General features: G+C 36.2%; 1 protein-coding gene across 4 annotated transcripts; it reads left to right on the top strand.

Moving 5' to 3' along the window:
• BBS7 (Bardet-Biedl syndrome 7) lies at positions 1-20,897 on the top strand. 4 transcript variants are annotated; one of them, XM_067297675.1, is made up of 19 exons: positions 1-124; positions 1,120-1,185; positions 1,846-1,908; positions 2,265-2,440; positions 3,055-3,241; positions 3,913-3,985; positions 5,482-5,598; positions 6,976-7,106; positions 7,865-7,949; positions 8,880-8,982; positions 9,567-9,759; positions 11,292-11,366; positions 12,595-12,660; positions 14,659-14,798; positions 15,772-15,936; positions 16,646-16,755; positions 16,872-16,975; positions 18,197-18,320; positions 20,190-20,897. In XM_067297675.1, the coding sequence occupies exons 1-19, from the start codon at positions 89-91 to the stop codon at positions 20,324-20,326; spliced, it is 2,151 nt and encodes a 716-aa protein (XP_067153776.1). In that variant the 5' UTR covers positions 1-88; the 3' UTR covers positions 20,327-20,897. The 4 variants fall into 4 exon arrangements, with proteins under 4 accessions (XP_067153776.1, XP_067153778.1, XP_067153777.1 ...); XM_067297676.1 differs by lacking the exon at positions 1-124 and adding an exon at positions 508-542; XM_067297677.1 differs by lacking the exon at positions 15,772-15,936.
• Positions 20,898-21,130: the final 233 nt, after the last annotated feature.

Below are 21,130 nucleotides of genomic sequence, written 5' to 3'. Positions count from 1 at the left end.
GCGAGCGCGGGTTCGGGCCCGGCCGAGCTCGGGGAGCGGCGCCGCAGCGGCTGCGGCCGGGCCTCGCTCCGCTCCGCTCCTCCTCGCCATGGAGCTGAGCCTGGCCCGCGTGGACTACCTGCAGGTAGCGCCTTCGGGCCCGGGCGGCGACGGGGCCGGGCTGCCGTTACCTCGGGGCGGCGCGGCGCGGCCCGGTAGCGAGCTCGGCCCTCCTGGGCCCCCCGGCGAGGATGGCGCAGCCGGTGCCGAGGGCAAACGGCTCGGGAGAAGGGCCTGAAGGACCCGGTGTCCTGTAACCAGGCACAGCGGTGCTCCCGCTCGCTCGCTTAAGGTGCCCAAAGCTAAATGCGTCCTTGCAGCTTTGCCGGAGCGGGTTCCGAAGCTGCCGTCGCTGTCGGTGTGGTGGCGCTCAGGAGAGCGTGATGCCTCGCTGGGAGAGGGGAGCGGCAATCAGGGGTGTCTAGAGCAAACGTCAGCATCTTCACGGTAAAGGTGTTGGTGAGGACAGGGTGGGCTGGAGGCTTCCTCAACTTGGCACTTAGGTGCGTGTTAGCTAAGCTGGAAAAATGGCAAAGGCCACTAGTGCGGCATGGCTTCTTACTCTGTACAAATAGAAATTAATAATTCCGTACTCAGTATTTCTTGTAGCTGGTTTTTTTTGTTTGGTTGCTTTTTTATTATTTAGGAGGTGGAGTATATAATTTTGGTTGTATAAACAATCTCAAGCAGCCTCTTTGAGGACTAGCAGTGTTTAATTGCTGGGTTTAGCAGAGTGGTTTTCATCTGATGAACATAAACATAAGCAAAGCTTAAAATAAAGGTGGAAGATCAGGTAAATGTCTGTAAAGATGAGAAGATGACATATACTGAATTAGTGTGATAGTTTTATACGTTCTGGAATAGATGAATCCTGAATTTAGATACTGCCAGAACAGTTTCAGCAGGGCCGAGTGTTCCGGTGTCTGTTCGGATGAATTAAGAATCCCCAGAGATCTCCAAGTGTTTCACTTCCCTTCGGCAGGGAATTGCTTCTCCCCAGTCAGTGACTGCTCTTGACCTTGTGTGTTTAAGTAGCAGAGCCAAAATAATGTTCAATAATAAGAATACATCTTTAAACAGGTGGGAGTAACATCTCAGAAGACTATGAAGCTTCTTCCTGCATCAGGACGTAAGGCAACACAGAAGGTAGTGGTTGTTAACAACAGAGAACTTGTTCTGCTGTTTCTCACTAATTTATTTTCCAATTTTGGAGAATACTATGATAATATTATTAATCATGTTTTGAGGTTCTCTAGCTGGTAGATCATAGGAAAAATTTCAGAACCACTGCAATTTAAAGAGTTGATGAAACTGCAAGGAAGGTCTTACGTTTTTCTCTATTTCTATTTTGCTAAAAAAACACTTAATATAGAGCTTTTTTTTAAATTGTTTTTAATATAAGTTCAAATTGAGTAAAATATTCTTTAGGAAAACTCAACAGAAACAGCAGTGCATTTTTTAATAACAAATGCAAAATATGAAAATACACCTGTTTCCCAAATATGCCTTTCTGGGGGGAGGGGGGGGTACCACCTGATGATATCTGGCCTTTACAACAAGAAGCAGAAAAAGGATTGTAAAGGCTATCACTTAATACCTAAATTGTTTTTAGGCTTTAATGTCCTGTTTATAGTAGTTTATATAGTTTTCTAAAGCATAATCCCATACAGCTATATAAACTAAGTACTGTAGAATTTAATAATATTTACCAAGCTACAGAAAAATATGATTAATCTAGGAAAAGTGTTGTTTAAAAATAATATTTATGAATGTAATAAAATATAATGTTGTACTATACTTTTGAAGGTTGTTGTTGGAGATCAAGATGGGGTGATTACATGTTTCGGTATAAAAAAGGGGGAAGCCGTGGTAAGTTTAAGTTTTTCGTTTAAATATATTTTTCTGGATAGGAGTGCAATATGTAAGAGTGACAATATTAAAAAAAACTTGCACAGCTACCAGCAGTGCTGAAACTGTCTTGGATAAATAAGGATAAATAATGTTATAAGGTTTTTTAATTTATTATATTTCAAAGCCTTGTACTGATTTATAAAATGCTTGATTTCTTTGTGATGGTGAAATGTGCAGTATGATTTTTGTCTGCATATAATCTGTAGTATCATTAGTTTTGCCAAAAATTGTAAAGTAGATTTATCATCCTTTGTGTGAGAAGATGATTGTAAAAATGATATTGGGATGATGAAAATTACTTCTCTGTTTTACAGCCAGTGTTCAAGACGCTGCCAGGCCAAAAAATTGCAAGATTGGAGTTAGGAGGAGCTCTTAATACACCTCAAGAGAAAATTTTTGTGGCTACAGGATCAGAAGTTAGAGGTTACACAAAAAGAGGGAAGCAGTTCCTTTCATTTGAAACTAATCTCACTGAAAGCATCAAAGCTATGTATGTATTGTATTTATATATTTGTTGTTATCCATAGCAGATTTTTAGTTTATGGTTTTATGAAATAGTTCTCTTATTTTAATGTATGCTTGTAGGTGCCCATCCAGCTTTAGCATGCATCAGTTGCATGACATGTAGAAAGGAACTTACTGTGAAGTTTAGAGCGTGTACAGGGGCTTGGGAGGGGAGTGGAGGCACTTGCATTGGTGCAAATGGAGGTGATGGGAGCTGGGGTTGTTATGATAACGTATGAGGTCCCTATACCCCTCCTGTAGAAGACCAGCTTGTTTATTCTTTTTTCGATTTTGTTGTAAGGTGCTTGGGACAAATTGTACATAAACCAGCTTGAGAAGAATTAATATGCTCAAATTATATTAATTGAATTTCTGTAAAGGTATTCTAAGGACTTTACATGAAGACAGAAGATAAAATTTGAGAGCTATATAAATTATATGGTTTTAGCATGTGTAAGAAACATTTTTTAATCGCTGAAATGGATAGCTTACATGGCATGCTAATCTGCAAGCATATAATCCATGCATATAGCAGGGCTAAAAGAATATCACTGTAACTATACTGGCAAAATGTTACAAGAAGTGTTTTCTTTTTCTCAGGCATATTTCAGGAGCAGATCTCTTCCTTTGTGCAAACTATATCTATAACCATTACTGTGACTGCAAAGACCAGCACTACTACCTATCAGGAGATAAAATCAATGATGTTCTCTGTCTTCCTGTAGAGAAAGTGAATTGCATTACACCCGTACTTGCGTGTCAGGATAGAGTCCTCAGAATTTTACAGGTTAAAATACTTGCTTGTTTTTCTTTTGTGTATTGATGCCATAGAATCTGGCTAAATCTTAAGTGAATCAACATGTTTTAAATGTTATAAACATATTGTATCTTATTTGGCAGTGTTATTGCCTATAATACTGCAACTACTTTTTTTTTTTTTTAATTGAGGAACAAAGTTCTGTTTTGTGGAAATCATGACAGTAAACTTGCAAAATAAAGATTAATAATATTCTACTATAAATAGGCTTTGGAATTTAGGGATGGAAGTAGTTAACAAATGGATTCCTTTTCATATAACTACAACTGCTCACACAAGTGAATTAAGTATGCAACTATTTATAGGTTGGGAAATTCTTACTCTTGCAAATTACTGTCATGGTAATTCTGAGTTATGTTAAGTAGTATAGCATAGTTATTTCTTACTGGCAGATAAATTCTCAGACTGTCTCATCATAAAATGAGTTTTTAAATGGTAATAATATGTTTTAAGACCTTTTTAAAAATGAGTGCTATGTTTTGTATATATAAGCTTTATGCTGTTCTGTCTTAGAAATGGTTCTCCCACAGGTACTGAGAATTTGTATAAATAAAGCATAACCGTATAAATAAAACCTAATTATTTTATTTGCATCTATGATTATTAAAAAACTAATTCAAGACAGTTTTCTCTGTCTTTAGGGATCTGATTTACTGTATGAAGTAGAAGTTTCTGGACCACCTACTGTTCTTGCTCTAAACAATGGAAATGGGGGTAACAAGATTTTTAATATACATATAACAAAATAATGCTATTTTATTATGTTTCTGAGATTTTAATGCTTATAATTGTTAATTGCATACAGCCTTGATTTTGAAGCTGATGCTAAAAATGTGGCACAGCTGTGACCGCTAAAGTCATTTCTTATATTTAAATATATATGTTTGATGGTAGTTTGAATCAGTACTTCAAAACATTCTAATTAGATGAGAATTTAGTTGCACCATTCACTTGAACAAAATTATTGGAAAATTGCTGAGTGGGGGTGGAACTTGAAGGTATTTGCATAACTTCTTCCTATTTGGAAAAGTGGGGAAAAAATCTTTTAATAGTACTTAAGACACTATCATTAACCGAGTTTTTTTTGTTGTTGTTGTTCTTTTAGTGGAAAAGGTTCATATGCGGCAAATGGGATGAAAAGCCTGTTGACACTAAAATAAATTCAAATTTTAAAGATACCTTTTCCTCCTCACACACAAAAAAACCAGTTTTTGAGTCAGAGTTGCAGCATTTATACTGCTTAGGCAAGTGAGAAACTAGTAAGATGAAAAGGGAGAGACGGATGGAGGAGTACTATAGTGGTTTTAGGTTGAGATGCTGGTGAAATTATTGTGGAGACTTGGGACTAGGGACTATTTCTGCCTTATGCTTGTTCTGCTCTGACTTTAATTCTTTATATATAACTTTTTAGACAGTTCTAAATGATACTCACATTTCATTGAAAGCTTCTTACAGCAGCAGTGAGATGTAAGGTGGTTTCATTGTGTAAATATGAACTAGCCTTTGGGGGACTTCATGCAAATTCTGGGTTTGGATTTCTCTCCTACACGTAGATTTCCTTAATTAGAATCCTTATCTGTATCCATCCATGGGTGGAAGAGAATATTGGGCAGCGCTCCCATACACTGAGAATGTGGCAGAAGGATCAAGCTTAAAATAGTTTGATCATTCTTCTTGTTAACATGTTCTAACCTAGTATTAATCCCTGTGGTATGTTAATCTGGTGCTTAATTTAGTTTAGGTTAGACTATTTGACAGCAATATTCAGAGTTGGTTTGGAAAAGTAGTTCCTTTTTGCTTAAGCCTAAATACAATATTCACTGTTACATCTGTGTTCTTAATGAATTAATTTGTTTCTTTTCCATAAAGGCAATTTTATTTGCTAGTTTGAACCACAAAGCCTCTCTCTGCCTAAATTTAAAGTACTAGATTAGGAATGCCCTGACTTCTAGGCAGAACTCCAGTGTAGGAGGACATTCATGCACAGGAGAGCACTAGCATTGAAGAAGTTATAATAACAGTTGCAGTTTTCATGTATTTGGCTTTTTTTTTTTTTTTTTTTTTTTTTTTTTTTTTTTTAAGTCTGACAGTTCTGTTACACAATATTTTCTTTTATCCTTGGGAAGTAGAGTATAACTACACACTATTTTTAAATCCTTAAAACAAGTGTACTTGATCGTATTGATTCTAAAATGAATTTCTGTGCTTAGGTGATTCTGGAGAAGAAATTGTGTTTGGAACTTCTGATGGTAAAGTGGGTCTGATCCAGATTACTGGTTCCAATCCTGTACATAAGTGGGAAATTGGAAATGAAAAAAAGAGAGGAGGTATGTGTCTCAGTCTCTTCATCTTTAGTTTTCTGGCATAGCTTACATATTATTACAAGTATAATAATCAAGAGATCTTATTCATAGATACTTTGGATGTGTATTATAATTATTCCAGTATATGATATATTAATATGAATAAGTTCTCTTTCATTCTCCTTTCTTCTAGATTTTAATCAATTTGTCTTGCTTTGGGTTTTCTTTTCGTATTATTTCCAGTCCTTCAGTATAATTTTGTTATTACAGTATAAATTTTAAAGTGGCAATGTTAAAACAGAATATAAATTCATGTATAATCCCTTGAGGTTTTTATGATTTTGGTGACTATTTTTAAATGCAAATGTGCCTGCTATATTTTTCAGATGTTCAGTAATCTTAAAGTCTTTTCAGAGGAAAGGTCAGCATCTTCCCTGCAAGACTTTTTTTAAATTAATCTTATGGTTTCTCTCTGAAGATAGAACAAGTATTTCCTTAAAGCTCCATAGTATGATTTAACTGGTCAGAACATAGTAGAGCACTTTCTCCACTTTAATCTTGGTATGCTGTTGCTTCTGCAGCATGTATTAGTCTTTACTCCTTTGAAAAGGAAAGCACCAGGAATACATTTTGGTTTTTTTAGTTAATTTAATTGTCTCATAAAAGATATTGCTAAACTTTCCTCTTAATGCATTTAAGTATGGCCATACTCTTCCTTTAAAATACTTGAAATGCTTAAATTCCATCTGATTTTTCTTATTAAGTCTTATACTAAAGCTTTCTTGCTCTTTTTTTTTTTTTTTTCTCTTCCAGACTATAGCTCTGTCTGTCCTGTCCAAACAGTATTGGTTGTCATAGACTGTGGTTCCACATTCAGTGGTAGTGGGTTTGTGCACTAACATGTCATTTAGCAGTATAGACTTAACCCCAATCTGGCACAAGTCACAACCCTATTTCCATCAAATTAGCCAGAATTTGTAGTAGTTCATTTACTACAGCTTTATGTACGCTCTCAGAAACAAATAATGCTACAGCAGAGTGGACAGGCAAATAGATCATCTGGGGAAAAGTTTGACATGGTAGGGTTAAATCCTTCAGGAGCGAGCTTTTGGATTATCAGAAGGGATATCTGTGCATGCTTTTCACCTGTAGTGTTGTTGACTGGAGGGGGCTGTAGTGTTGTTGACTTGGTGTTGGCTGCCATAAAATCTCTTGGCATCTTGTTGACCTTGGGCCACAGATCAGAGACTTCAGCCCTCTCTAGTGGACTCAGCCAGAAATAACATTAATAAAACCTTAAAAGCTGACCAAGAATTTCTTTCTATGTAGTTTAATGTGGCCTGTGTATTAATGTGTCATAAACAAAGATGAAGTAAGTGGTTTCCTTGTCTTTTTGATTAGGTATCTTATGTATTGATAGTTTTGACATTTTGGGAGATGGAGTTAAAGAATTACTCATTGGCCGAGATGATGGTGTGCTAGAAGTCTATAACTTTGAGAGTGCAGATGATCCTGTCCTTCGATATGATCATGTAAGTCCGTATTCATCATATTCTTCTTTGCTGGCAAAATGAATTAAAAAAAAATGTATTTCAAAATTTCAAGGTTTTACAAGATCAGAACATACAGCTAAAATGTCGTTAATCTTTTAAAAATTGATGCACTCTGTAATGTTGACAGTATGAACTTCAAAGTGTTATGCTAATATTTGGGAAGCAGAAAGTGACATGATCCTGATTTGAGCAAAAATCAAAATAGTGTAGCAAAATAGTATGTTGATGCTCTGTCTCTGGTAACTACTGAACCCTCTCCTAGGTGAAACCTAAAATAGTGCTTCTTTCTCAGTGAAGAAACTAAACCCAAATTGTATATAATCTCTCTCTTGCATATGAAATAATAAATGAGAACTGTCAGGATTTTCTGGGCTTAGTTACCTTGGTTATGCATTGCTAAAATAGTGGATTTAATTCATAGTGATTATTTCAGCCTTCAGTCAGACTGCTAATTACCACTGGAAAAATAGTTACATCAGTGTTTTACTTCAAGTCACCTCTTACTGCCTTTGCTACACAGAGTAGAATCAGAATGTATTAATTAAAACACCATGATTTAGCTGCGATAGTCATCAGCTAGCTTACTTGCTTTTTGTGTCTAGATATTCTGCATCCTTGTAGATGTTTTGCAATGCAGGTAAAAGACGGAGGGGGAAAAAAACCCTTAAAAATGCAAAACCAAACTTCTAAAATCGGTGCAGTGATATTTCCCTCTACTTGAATGTATTTATTTGAAGGCTTTATCAGAGAGCATTGCATCAATCCAAGGTGGCTGTGTAGGAAAAGATGGATATGATGAAATTTTAGCATCCACGTATTCAGGTAAGCTGTATATCATTCATTCAGTAGAAGTTGGGTATGGTGATGGGATAAAGATGAAAAGGAAAAACACACGTACACCTGTGGCTTTCCAAAGGCAAACTGCAGTGTGGTGTACAGTAGATTGGGTTTGATAGATTTTGGCAGATAAGAAAAATAGTGCTCCAAACAGTAGAAGTTACATTTGAAGCCTGGCAGTGTAGGACTTCTGTGAATTTTTTTTAATTTGTGCTCCGTTATTTGGCTTTCTTGGTAGTTGAAGTAGATAGCTGAGGAATGTGAAAGATTGTGGACGTGTACTTGTCAACTTTCGTGGCACATTTTATAATAATGTGATTTTGCTGTTTGTTTTCATTTGGTGAGGTAAATCTAGAAGTCTAAACACCTAAGTCTGCATAGCATACCTGAGGTGTCACAGTATAACCAAGAAGTATGTATTTTTTATAGGTAAATGCTATTAAGAAAACAAAAAAGATTTTTTTTCACTTCAACCAACAGCATTCTTTCTCAATACACACTATGCAATATGTAGTTTGCTATGAATAATTGCACAGCTCTCTTTAGTGTTTTCAAATATAGTGCTGTAAATTATCCCAGGTATCAGAAAAACTTCTGTCAGAAGCAATAGGGATGAAAACTAAACCCTCAGATAAAAATTGCTACAGATAGATTTATTGTTTAAACTGCTCTATGAAAAAGGATAAGTAATATTTTTCAATTTGTAAATGCAGAATGACTACCTACCCATAAAAATCTATGCTCAGTGTGTAGAGTCATCCATTTTGGAGTTTATCCTCCAAAACAGGATAAAACTAAGGCTTGATTCTCCCTATCCAAAATCCTGAACAAAAGTCACTCCATACAGATGTAAAAGTTGAGTGTAGATTTTTATTTATAGCTTATATGAAATATAAACTTTGTATATTGGTTTAGGGTGGCTGACGGGACTGACTACAGAACCTATCCATAGAGAAGGTGGATCTGGTGAAGAGCTAAAACTAAGTCAAGAGATGCAAAGCAAGATTTCATCCTTAAGGTAATTTTTACTGAAAAGAAATGTAATAAAATTTCAGATCTTAAAAGCTGAAATATCCTCTTCCTTCTGATCTCATCAGATTGTTTTTGTATCAATTGTGTTTTCAGAAAAGGAGTCAAACTTTCTCAAAGTAGAAATCAATAGTAATCTGCTGTTTCATGGTCCCTTCTGTCTTGTCTTCAGATGATGTTGTCTTGTTGCCGTCTTCCTCACAGTGTCAGCAAGATAAGATTCCTCACTTCTGTGTTGTTTATATCTTCTAAATGATGTGAGGGAAATAGTCACTGACTATTATTTATTAAAAATATGTTGTATTTTTGGAGGAGAGAAAGTGTCCTTTTCAGTGTCTCTTAGAAATTTCTTCAGGCACAATATGGTAGAACCTACGTTTTCATATTATGTAGTTTTTATTTTATCTTTGTGATGTTATGTATGTGGAAGGGGACTTACTGGTCACATCTGGTTGGAAAGAAGCGGACAGAAGATCAGAAATATGATTGCTTTGCAAGTATAATATTTAATTTCTAGTGTAGCTTTTACAGTTAATTTTTCTGAAGACTTTATACATGTTTTCTCCTTTCTAGGAGTGAACTGGAACACTTACAGATGAAAGTAGTTCAGGAACGTGAAAAATACCAGCAGTCTTCTCAATCCAGTACTGCTGTTTCATCAGTGCCTGCATTTAGTGTGAATGATAAGTTTACATTAAATAAGGATGATGCTAGCTACAGCCTCATCTTGGAGGTGCAGACGGCTATAGATAATGTCCTGGTACAGGTGAGAGCATTTGTTTTCATGTTGGCTGTCATGGATCTTTAAATAAAAGTTAAAACATTAAGAGACTTTCTATTTAAAAAGACAAGTTATAATCTGCTAAGGATGTGTTTGTTTTTAAATGTCTGAATTGTTAGAGAGTTGAAATGTGTAGCCTTGGAATATTGATGCAACTGCTCTATATGCTTGTTTTGGAACAAAGAGAACTTAAATCTTTAATGAGCGTCATTTTGGTACCAAAACAGACTGAAACATGCGATGTACTAGCGGGCTTATATGTAACTTTTGTATTTGCTCTTGCACATCGCATTTATTTCAACAGCAATGAATTCAGTAGATCTTAAATGTGATCTTATTTCTCACTGGACCAGTTAATTACCTTCTGTACTGGAAGGTCAGTTTTTGGAATGGTGTGGGCTACATTTGTGCACTTTAACAATTTGCAGCAGTATCTGATTTGTATGTCGTTGGTGACAAATATGCCTGCCAAGTAAAGCCATCTTAATTAGTTATTCCTCTTAATATTCATTTCAGCTGATGCTGTATCTTTGGTAGTCAGAAGAATAGTGGTACTGAGTTAACTTCTTTTGGGATATGCCTGGGGAGAAAAAATTGACTAGGAGGAGTTTCTGTCTAGGTAAATTTGCCATACTAAAGGGGAGGGAACTACTGAATGATTTTTTTTTTCTTTCACTTTCTATTAAATATTTTTATGGCAAAGGATTTAATCAGAGAAAGGCTAAGCAATAACCAGTTTGCAGCTCTACGGTTTCTGCAGTTTTATTAGCTAAGCGAGGAATACTCAAACTGTTTTATCTAGGCCTGAATTTATTGTAAAGCTTGCTTTCATTTAAAGAAAAGGCTGTAAGTTCTGAGGTAATGCTTGGTATTGCTTTCTAGTGCTAGAGAAGGCAATAAAGCTTTTTTTAAGTTCTTAAGTTTTAAGGCTTTTAGCAAGCTTTTTGCATATTTACTGGTGTTTCCTGACACTTTTGTTAAGTTATAAAGCAGTATCAAATCAAGTGATTAATTATTATAAAGCTTTTTAATCTTGTTACACTATCAAAATAGTGTTAGTTTTCATTTTAATACAAATGAAAACACATCTAGGAAAGAAGTGATCTGTGTCAAAAGCATTGTTGTAAGTAAAAGCATCATTAATAATAATGATCTCATATCCTTTGTTTCCTAGTGAATGTTATATTCCCCCTATTAGAATGGGGAAACATTTCAGTCATGAATGAATATACATCAAGCATGCATGAAAAACAGTTGCCTGTCTTGTATTGGGGTTGTAAGACAGCCACAAAACAGTTCAGAGTGCCGTAAGAGAAAGATCATCACGTTCCTCTGGAAATAAACTTTAAGAAATGAGTTGCATGTCTGTTAAGCTTTTATGTCTTGGTTATAAATGATGAAGCAATTGTATTGCCTCACCATTACTAAAAATGATTGATTAGAGTTAGAGGATAAATGCATTAGAAGCTACTCAGGAACTTAAACATTTTATTTTCCCTTCCTTATATGTTCTACAGAGTGATGTCCCAATAGACTTGCTGGATGTGGATAAAAATTCTGCTGTTGTTAGTTTTAGCAGCTGTGATTCTGAGGTAAGTGAAACCAAGGAAATAATGATACTTAGAGATCGCGTGATGAAAGAGCTTAATAATGTTTATTAAAAAACAGAATTTGGATTCATATATTTGCAATTTTAAATATATGGAGTTAAATATATGGAGTTAAATTTGGTAATTTTGGAGAACTCAGCCTTATTAGAGATACTGCAGAATTAGGTATTGGGGGAGACCTTGATATAGGGCGAAGCTAAATGTGCAGGGACAGATCCAGAAGTGACTTCTCTGGCACTTTTTCCTTCCTAATTAGAGGTGCCCAAGGGGTATTCAGTATTGCTCTCCTTGGATTTGCCAATATCATATATATTCAGTTGAAAGTAATTAGACAAAGAACATTATATATATGTGTGTATAATCTTACTGTATCTCTTAAATCACTTTGGAACAGGAAAATTTTGCTGTCTGGAGAGTCACATGCTTGACTAGGTGCTTTTTTAATATATAATTATACAATTATAAACATACTTAAGTATAGATACATGTATTTATATATAGAAATACATATATAAATACATATATTTATAAATGTGTGTGTGTATACACACGCACACCCATATATATATATATGTATGTACATATTTCTTTGGGGGAAAAAATCCAGAAAATACTTAGGAATATTATGAAAATGTTCTGTGATATCTCTCTCTTCATAATGGTCCTCTAAGTATTCTCATTTTAATAAGAGCTGAATTGGCACCTCATAGGTTTACCCTGGAACTTTCAGAAATGAGCTTTTATTCTGAGTTTCTTGTCATTCTTCATTGTCATTAATTTAGCTACTTTTTTTTTTCCTGTCTTTGGTGTGTTTTCTTATGGCTCTTTCTTTCCATAATTAGCATAATTGCACTTTTCAGGCATTAGGCTGTATTAATACTGCAGATGAGTGAGTCAGGCTGACAGATATTCTTTGCATTAAAAAGTTTCTAGCTATTTTTTTTTCCTTTTATGGTGTTATTAAAGAGTATGAGAGTCTGCAGTTGATTTGTCTGTATAGAGAGGAATACACTTTGCTATTCTATCATCTTTAAAGTTAATTGGAATATTCATGGGAACCAAAGCTTACTTTGTTGTATTTATCTTTTGTAAAATAGCTGTGTAAAAACAGCAAACTCTTCACTGTATATGTTTACATTTAAAACAGACCAACAGAACTGTGCATCCACAGACCTGTTTTGTATTATTCCACTGTTCTTTATTGTTCCAGCCAAATAGCAACTTTCTTCTTGCAACTTACCGATGCCAAGCAAACACTACAAGACTTGAACTTAAGGTAAAATGCCACAAAATACTTTCCACAAGAAATCGTGTGGTATGTAGCAGTCTGCTTAGGGATACAGAGATCTCCACCTGGATTGACTGGTTAGCCTGAGTAAATGATGAGTCAAGTTATTCTCACATGGTGCTTTTCTACCGCTGCTTGTTTCCTGAGAAATTTCTAATCTGGTGCTAGTGTTCCTTTATATTTGTTTGTAGAATTTGTAAAGGCTTCTATAAATATGAAAAGGAGAGCCTAGGATCCTTCTTTGGCCGTCCCTAAAATGAAAGCAGTTGGTAAATCGCTCATTGTGAAAGTACTCCATTCTAGAGACATTGTGTGAAACTTCAAGTGGAAGAGTGTGGGAAGGAAAGTTCTGGGGATAAAAAGCACTGGAAGTGTTTGAGAGAAATTAGGCTGACCAGGGAAAATAGACTGTATTTGTATTTTAGGGAGGAGGCAAATTATGTACATACATGTTTATTAGATTAAAGGCATGCTTTGTGTTTTTTTTTTTTTTTAAATGATCAACCAAATTCACACATTTCTGTGGCTACCACTTCAAAAATAAGTGAAAACATGATTAGTAAAGACAGTCCTCAAGACACACACAGACTCTAGGCTTTCTCTTGATGCAGTCACCTACCACTGCAGCTCCTCATCTGATGTGTGTTTATTTATGTAAAATTCTCAGTCAAACTGTTGTTTTTATCGTTAGAAATTTAAGTTTGCATAAAATATATAAAATGTGGGAGAGTTGTGGGGTGGGTTTTTTTGTTTGTTTTGCTTGTTTATGGGAGGGGAGTGAGATCACAGTAATGGACCTACTGTGCAGAATGAAGACTCTTATCCTGTGTCACTCAGGTCCCCCTAAGCAATGCTTTAGGTGTGCTTATTGGCTCTGAACAGGTCGTTTCATCTCCTTGTGTCTCAGTTCTCTTATTTTAATTTAAGGATATGACCCTGGCTGCCTTTACTATTAAAGGTACTGTGTAAAGAATAGGTAATATAACACACACAAAAAGAGGATCAAATGCATTCACAGTACAGTACAAGAAAAGAGAATTTAGTTACCCTACAACTAAAAACATTGCTGTTTAATAGTGTATTATCAAAAAAAAGGTCATCAAAACATTATACTATCATACTGTCACTTTGATCATGATGGAATGGATCTGATCTATATAAGTTCTTGATGTACTGAGTGAGGTGGCAGTAGAAACTCCAGTGATTTACTTACCCAATGCCTGCCACATCCAGTTTATTCGCTTTTGTATTTCCTCTTTGCACGTACAGACTGTACAAAGACTTTAGGTCTTTGAGATTTTTATTTGCAAAGAGAATTTTTTTACTGACTTCTAATAAAAACACACTGAAGTGGATGCATTTCTGCAAAACACTCCTTTTCTAGTACTGAGATACTATAAAATATGTGATATAACTAAGGTTGTAAAACAAAGCTGTCCAGAGATGGAGACAGTGTCTCAAATGTATTTGCACATCCTGCTTGTTGGGTGTTCTGAATATTGAGCTGTGAAATCTGATCTCTTTCTTTCCCAAAAATAGCTCATGAAGAAGTTTGTTATAAAGAGATGGACACTAAAGAAAGAATATTGTGAAATTCTGCTGGCTTTTTAAAATTATTTTTCTTTAATCTATTCTGTGTTGCTAACTGCTACAGAATATAATTTATAAAAAACAGTAATGGGCCTACTGAAGAATTAGGAGCAAGTTACAGACTTAGTATTTTAACTAATCAGAAGGTAAGTTAGTGGGTTTTATTTTTTTAATATTACATTCATCCATGATTTCATCTAGTTTTAAAATATTCTTATCTGCCCTATTTATAGGGACAGGTAAATACTGTATAGTACTCTGTACTGTACTGAAGTTCTGCTGAAGATCTATGGATTATCTTTAATAAATTTCAAAGACCCACCAATTCTCTGAATTCTGGTAAATTAATCTTTTCCCTCCTGTTCTTGTTTGTGGGTTCTGCTCCTATTTATGCAGGTTCGATCAATTGAAGGACAATATGGGACACTTCAAGCATATGTAACCCCAAGAATTCAACCGAAAACCTGCCAAGTTCATCAATATCATATTAAACCACTTTCACTTCATCAGAGAACTCATTCTATTGACCATGACCGGTATTTACAAAGAAAAATCAATGCCGTTTTCTTCTGAAAAGCTGATACAATCCAGTTGAAACAATGTTTACTGTATAAGCTTAAGTAACCACGCTTAACTTAAAAAGTTGAGCCTGTGATTCCATTTTAATGGGTTTTCTGACCAAAAAAAAGAACGGCAGATTTAATAGCTTCCTGCTTTCCTTGCCATTCTTTATCACTGTATTTTCAGGTTATTGTCCTCATTTTATTGATCTGGCGTTACAGCGCAGCCCCATGTGTTGGTGGAGCTGAGGGTGTGGCAGAAAGGAAACTGTCCTGTGTGACACTCTTTCGCAGTTTCAGCCTCAGTTTTTCCCCGACCCCTTTCTTGTAATTCTTTCCCATTGCTAACTTAGCTGCAAAGTGACTTTTTTTCCCATATCCCTCTCTCTTTTTTTTTTTTAAAACTAAATTTTAATTGATTTCCCCACCCTTAATTAGTATCTTATATTACAAACTATTGATTGCTTAAAACTGAAGGATTGAATGAATGATACCAAATGTATTTGCTTGAAATGTAAAGGTGTTCCTTGTTTTTGATATAAATGCTATATGTCTGTGGTTTACAGAATGGAAGGCATTTGAGGCTTTTAGTCATATTTTTTTCTTTTGTCAGTTACTTACCTTTGTCATAAGTTTCAAGCTTAACAACTTGAAATGGGGCATGTCAAAAACTTCCAACCAGTTCTTGCCCAATTTTGACATACCTACTAGTAGATAAAATTTGCATGTACTCATAGCTTTTTGTCTCGAGATATAGAAAACTGTAATCTGCAGTACACAACTACTTAGCAAGATACCAGAGTTAGCCAAGATATTTTCTGCAGGATGTTGATCAAAAGAAGATGACCACATGGAATTAAACTTTTTTTTTTTTCATATGAATAACCAGTGCACTGATAGTGCCACTCTTAGTAACTAATGACGAGTTTTTACTTTCATAATTTCATAGACCCATGAATACACTTATGCTCAAAGGCCAGTTCAGTTTTGCTGAAATTCATTCCTGGGTTGTGTTTTGCTTGCCTGAAGTCCCTGAAAAGACTCCAGCTGGAGAGAGTATCACCTTTTATTTTCAGAACACCTTTCTGGGTACACAGCTTGAAAGTACTTACAGGTAAAATATAGTTACTGAAGGAGAGTGCGACTATGCTGGGGTGGTTGTCTTTTTTCATTCTTGACCAGTCTGAGGACCTCATGCACATACTAATGCTTGCCTCACCATTCCTCTCACCTCCTGCCCCCAGGAACAACTCACAGTGGAGATAATGGGAATTTTTGCTTAAAAAGGACTGTCAAATATTACCATGATTGAGTCCTGTACAGTAATGATACAATCGCTAACTTTAACAACTAGCAAGTTGTTGGGGTTCTTGTGGGGGAGGGCATGTTTTTTTCTCCCTTCTGGTAATGAAGCTTGCCTTCCTGTTTGCCTTCCAGGTGTTAGAATGATAAATGTAAGATAGATATAGATGGTATATAGAATACCATCCAGAATCTTACTTGTGTAACCTTAATGCCATGCAGCAAGCAAGATAAAACTGCTTTATCTGTGTATGCTTGAAGATACTGCTTTGTATTAACTACTGGAACAAATTCTGTTCTCTGACAAGGTTACAGTGTGAATAGGAAAAGAGGGCATAACATGGGTGTATACAACCACCCAATATATGAAGAATCATTATGACCTATATAGAGGTTGTTTGCTCTGATTGGGTATTAATTTATAGGTCTTGTATTTTAAAATGGGGAAATATCTAATGCATGCATCTGTTTTAGATTGGTCCGTTTATTTAAAAGTTTTCTTTTTTTTTTTTTTTAAATAGAAAAGGTGAGGGATTTTTTAAATCTGACAACATTTCTACCATATCCATCTTAAAAGATGTGCTTTCCAAAGAGGCTACTAAAAGGAAGATTAATCTTAATATATCATATGGTAAAACTTCTTTGCTTTTTTTTTGTCTTTGACTTCATTTTATATTCTTTTAAATGAAACATTATTCATTTGCTTGTTGTTTTGTGGTGGGTTTTTTTTCTTTGATGCCCTACTAGACATAAATGAAGAATCTGTGAGGTATACATTAAAGCTCATCCACCCCAAATTAGAGTATCAGCAGCTGTTGGCCAAGAAGGTTCACTTAATAGATGCTTTGAAAGTAAGTATTCTCCTCTGAAGGATTTTTATGTGGATTATGTTGGCAAATATCAAGCTGTATGGCTCAAGTCAGATACGTGTCATAATGTCATCTATTCTTTTTCTATTCCCAAGACATGTATAGTAGTTATCGAGGAGACAGACATTTTAAAGTAAAACTCCTATTTGTGCTATATAACTAGCGAATAACACATAGAATTACTGATTGTTGTCGAGGATGTCTATATTGGACAGTAGACATGGGCAACTGATTCCTTCCTGCGCTTGATTCCACCAAAGGACTAGTTGTCAAAACTCTTTAGTTAGTGGAAAAGCTTTACTGCTAGTGAGCACACAATATGTTGTATATTTTATTATCAGTAAAAGTATTTTACTTAAGCTTGATTCAACAAACTTGAGAGATACAAAATAATAGAGAATTTATTCTTATTGCATGTTATGTTTGTGCATAGATAATGATGATGCAGCTCTTGGAGAAAGTGTTTTGTGCTTGCCTTAAGTTTTTTTGGTTAGCAAACCTTTAACTTTTTTGCGTCACTGGTATCTAAATAACTTATTTATCAAGAGGCAGTAAAATAATCTGGCAACTGATGAAAGCTATTATCCCTGAAGACTCAAAATGCATAATTACCTTCAGTCTAGAAGTACAGTCCTGTACAGTCTTTCTGTACAGGATAAAAGGATGTATATTAATTTGGTCTGCTAGTAGACTGGGGCATTTTAGAAGAGGTCCTTAAAACCTCTTGCTGTTATTGAGTTCAGCGATACTTTTGGAATTTACTTTTACCTGTGGACTTCTAACGTATGCTACATTTTCTAGAAATTTACTTATTCTGTAAAAGAATGCACTTATTCTGTAAATATACTTATTCTGTAAAATTTACTCATTCTGTAAAAGCATGATGAAGGCTTTGGGCCTTCATTAGGCTTGATTCTATAGAGGCTGAGCTGTGGAGTGATCCTGTTCTGGCAGCACTTGCAGCTCAAAGCTGTAATACATAAGATTTTGATAATCTAGTGTATGACGTGACAAGTAACATCTGGCATTTCATTAGAAGACCTAGAAAATAAGGTACTTCTAAAATAGCAAGAGTTATTTTGAAAGACGTTGTTTAGTCCTTGAAGTATTTTCTCCTGTCAGATCTAAGCTGAATTTTTGTTACTTTTATGTTCTTTTAGTATTTGCCAGTCTTTAATTTTCACAATTTAAAATGTCTTTGAGGAATTACAAGTTCATGAAGGAAATGTGGACTTCCTGCTACCTAAGTACCGTAGCATTTTAGAAGAGGCAGATCAGCTGCTTGAGGAATACAAGAAACAACCTGCACATCTTGAGAGACTTTATGGTTTGTTGCTCAACCCAGCTTTTTTTCTAATTGCAAATTAATGTTCAGAGAACACACTGGACGTGACTGAAATAGTTATGAAGTCAGTATCTGTAGCATTGAAATAATTTGATAAGAAGGTACATTTGAGTAGCTTCAGGAGACCAATAGGTGTCTAAGTATATATGTCCATCTGCTCTTACAGCTGGGCTGGATGGTTACACAATATTTTTGATCATAAAATTCCAGAGTTAAAGGTAAGGTAGTAGAACTTAGTAGCAAAACCAATTTTGGTATGTACTACAAATTTTGAATGACTCTCCAAAGGTCCTCAAGAATTGTTCGCCTGAGAACTTGTCTTGCCTGAGAATTGTCTTGCTGTCATAACCATAGTGCTGTGAATGCAAATACAGGATTATTTGCAAGTGACTTGTATCACAGAATCACAGAATGGTTGAGGTTGGAAGGGACCTCTGGAGATCATCTAGTCCAACCCCCCGGCTCAAGCAGGGTCACCTAGAGCACATTGCACAGGATTGCAGCCAGGTGGGTTTTGAATATCTCCAGAGAAGGAGACTCCACAACCTCTCTGGGCAACCTGTGCCAGTGCTCTGTCACCCTCACCGTGAAAAAGTTTTTTCTCATGTTCAGATGGAAGTGTCTGTGTTTCAGTTTGTGCCCGTTGCCTTGCGTCCTGTTGCTGGGCACCACTGAAAAGAGTCTGGTCCCATCCTCTTGACACCCTCCCTTCAGATTATTTGTACACGTTAATAAGATCTCCTCTCAGCCTTCTCTTCTCTAGGCTAAACAGGCCCAGCTCTCTCAGCCTTTCCTCATAAGAGAGATGCTCCAGTCCCCTAATCATCTGTGTAGCCCTTCGCTGGACTTGCTCCAGTAGTGCCACATCCCTCTTGTACTGGGGAGCCCAGAACTGGACGCAGTACTCCAGATGTGGCCTCACCAGGGCTGAGGAGAGGGGGAGAATCACCTCCCTCGACCTGCTGGCAACACTCTTCCTGATGCAGCCCAGGATACCATTGGCCTTCTTGGTCACAAGGACACATTGCTGCCTCATGCTTAACTTGGTGTCCACCAGCACTCCCAGGTCCTTCTCCGCAGAGCTGCTTTCCAGCAGGTCAACCCCCAACCTGTACTGGTGCCGGGGGTTATTCCTCCCCAGGTGCAGGCCCCTGCACTTGCCTTTGTTGAACTTCATGAGGTTCCTCTCTGCCCACCTCTCCAGCCTGTCCAGGTCTCTCTGAATGGCGGCACAGCCCTCTCGTGTATCGGCCACTCCTCCCAGTTTTGTACTTTCTACTTCATAGGCATCTTTTTATATTCAGATGATCCTTTATGCACATGATTAAGGACCGTATTCTAATTCAGGATGACATTTAAGAATGTATATAAGTTGAATGAGTGATTAAGTTCTGCCAAAGGAAAAAGACTTTTACAAATTAACAGAAAACCAGAAAAATATACATGGGATGAGAAGCAAGAATCTTTGATCTAATTAAGTGAAGGACCTGTTACCTTTTCTGGTGCTCCCCATATAGCTTTAGCTCAAGGAATCTCTGCCAGGCGCTAGGTTTAATGATGAGTCATCCGTCCCTACCCTTTGACAGTTCCTTTCTCCTGAGTGTTTCAGGTATGGGTAGTTCTAGGGCAGAAGTACACCCTTGGGAATGAAGCTGGAATCTGGGATAACAGGAGAGTGCTTTGGGTTTATTTAGAAGTAAATCATTGTTTAAAACATGAAGTTTAAAAACAGTCTGTCTCTAAAAACAAAATCAACTAGAATAGTCTATAGAGAGTAATGAGTTAATAAAAGTAGAGATACCTCATAGTGAAAACAAGGCAAATAAAAATCTCGGAACTTTACTTTTGCAGGTATGATCACAGATCTCTTCATAGATAAATTTAAATTTAAAGGCACCAATGTGAAAACGAAAGTTCCTCTTCTTCTGGAAATTCTGGATGGCTGTGATCAAGATGGACTAATTGCTTTTTTTGAGGCTGCAGCCTGAACTGGCAGTGACGAGGAAAAGACAGTGATTTCTTTTATTTTTTTTTTTAACCAAGGCAGTCAAATATCAAGTCCAATATGTTATTTTGGGAAAAGTGTTTTTATTATTCCTTTTACTCTTTCATTTTATTCTTATTTATTACCATATTGAATACTGGTCAATTTTAGTTCATATAAACTGTTAAATGCACACATAGTTTATATATACACAAATGTTCTTCATAGCTGAGGAAGACTAGAGAACCAGATGCTGAATACCTTTTTTGCAGAAGTATATTTTCAGTACTGTTAGGGATTATAAATAGGAATATTCTCCCTTTGTAAAAATGTATGAAGAAATTTATTTTCATGGATTTAGCACATTTAGAAGAAAATGAGGTTTTTAATGTATAGCTATTTGTTAGCTGTACTGAGCAAGTGGTACAAGGCTGTCAACTGATTTTATGTAACTGGTGTGCACATAAAAGGGGGGAGGATTATTTCTGAATTGTAGATTTACATGATCACTTTAAAAGTTGCACATGAACTCTTTTTTTAGAATGCATTGCATTAAACTTCCTCCATGCTTCTCATCTGTCTGAATTCTTCATTTTGTAACTCAGTCCAAGGGACTTTTCAGTACTCTTCACTGAAAAGTCAGTGTACTCTTTAGCGTCTTATTTTATTTAAACTTAAAAAACGTTAAACAAAAAGAGGGTTTCTGTTCCTTCCCCTCCCTCCCCGGCTGCAGGCAGCGTGGTCTGGCGCTCCTGCACCTGGCTCTCCCCTTCTTCCTTGGCCAAGGGGGCCGGCGTGGGGGCAGAGC

The sequence above is a fragment of the Apteryx mantelli genome, chromosome 5, assembly GCF_036417845.1.
Source record: "Apteryx mantelli isolate bAptMan1 chromosome 5, bAptMan1.hap1, whole genome shotgun sequence".
Classification (NCBI taxonomy): Eukaryota; Metazoa; Chordata; class Aves; order Apterygiformes; family Apterygidae; genus Apteryx; species Apteryx mantelli.
This window is presented reverse-complemented; position numbering and strand designations above follow the sequence as displayed.

Coding starts and splice junctions, on each gene's coding strand:
- BBS7 (XM_067297675.1), top strand. CDS start 89: ATGGAGCTGAGCCTGGCCCGCGTGGACTACCTGCAG. Junction 125..1,119: donor CCCGCGTGGACTACCTGCAG/GTAGCGCCTTCG, acceptor ATCTTTAAACAG/GTGGGAGTAACATCTCAGAA. Junction 12,661..14,658: donor CTACAAGACTTGAACTTAAG/GTAAAATGCCAC, acceptor CTATTTATGCAG/GTTCGATCAATTGAAGGACA.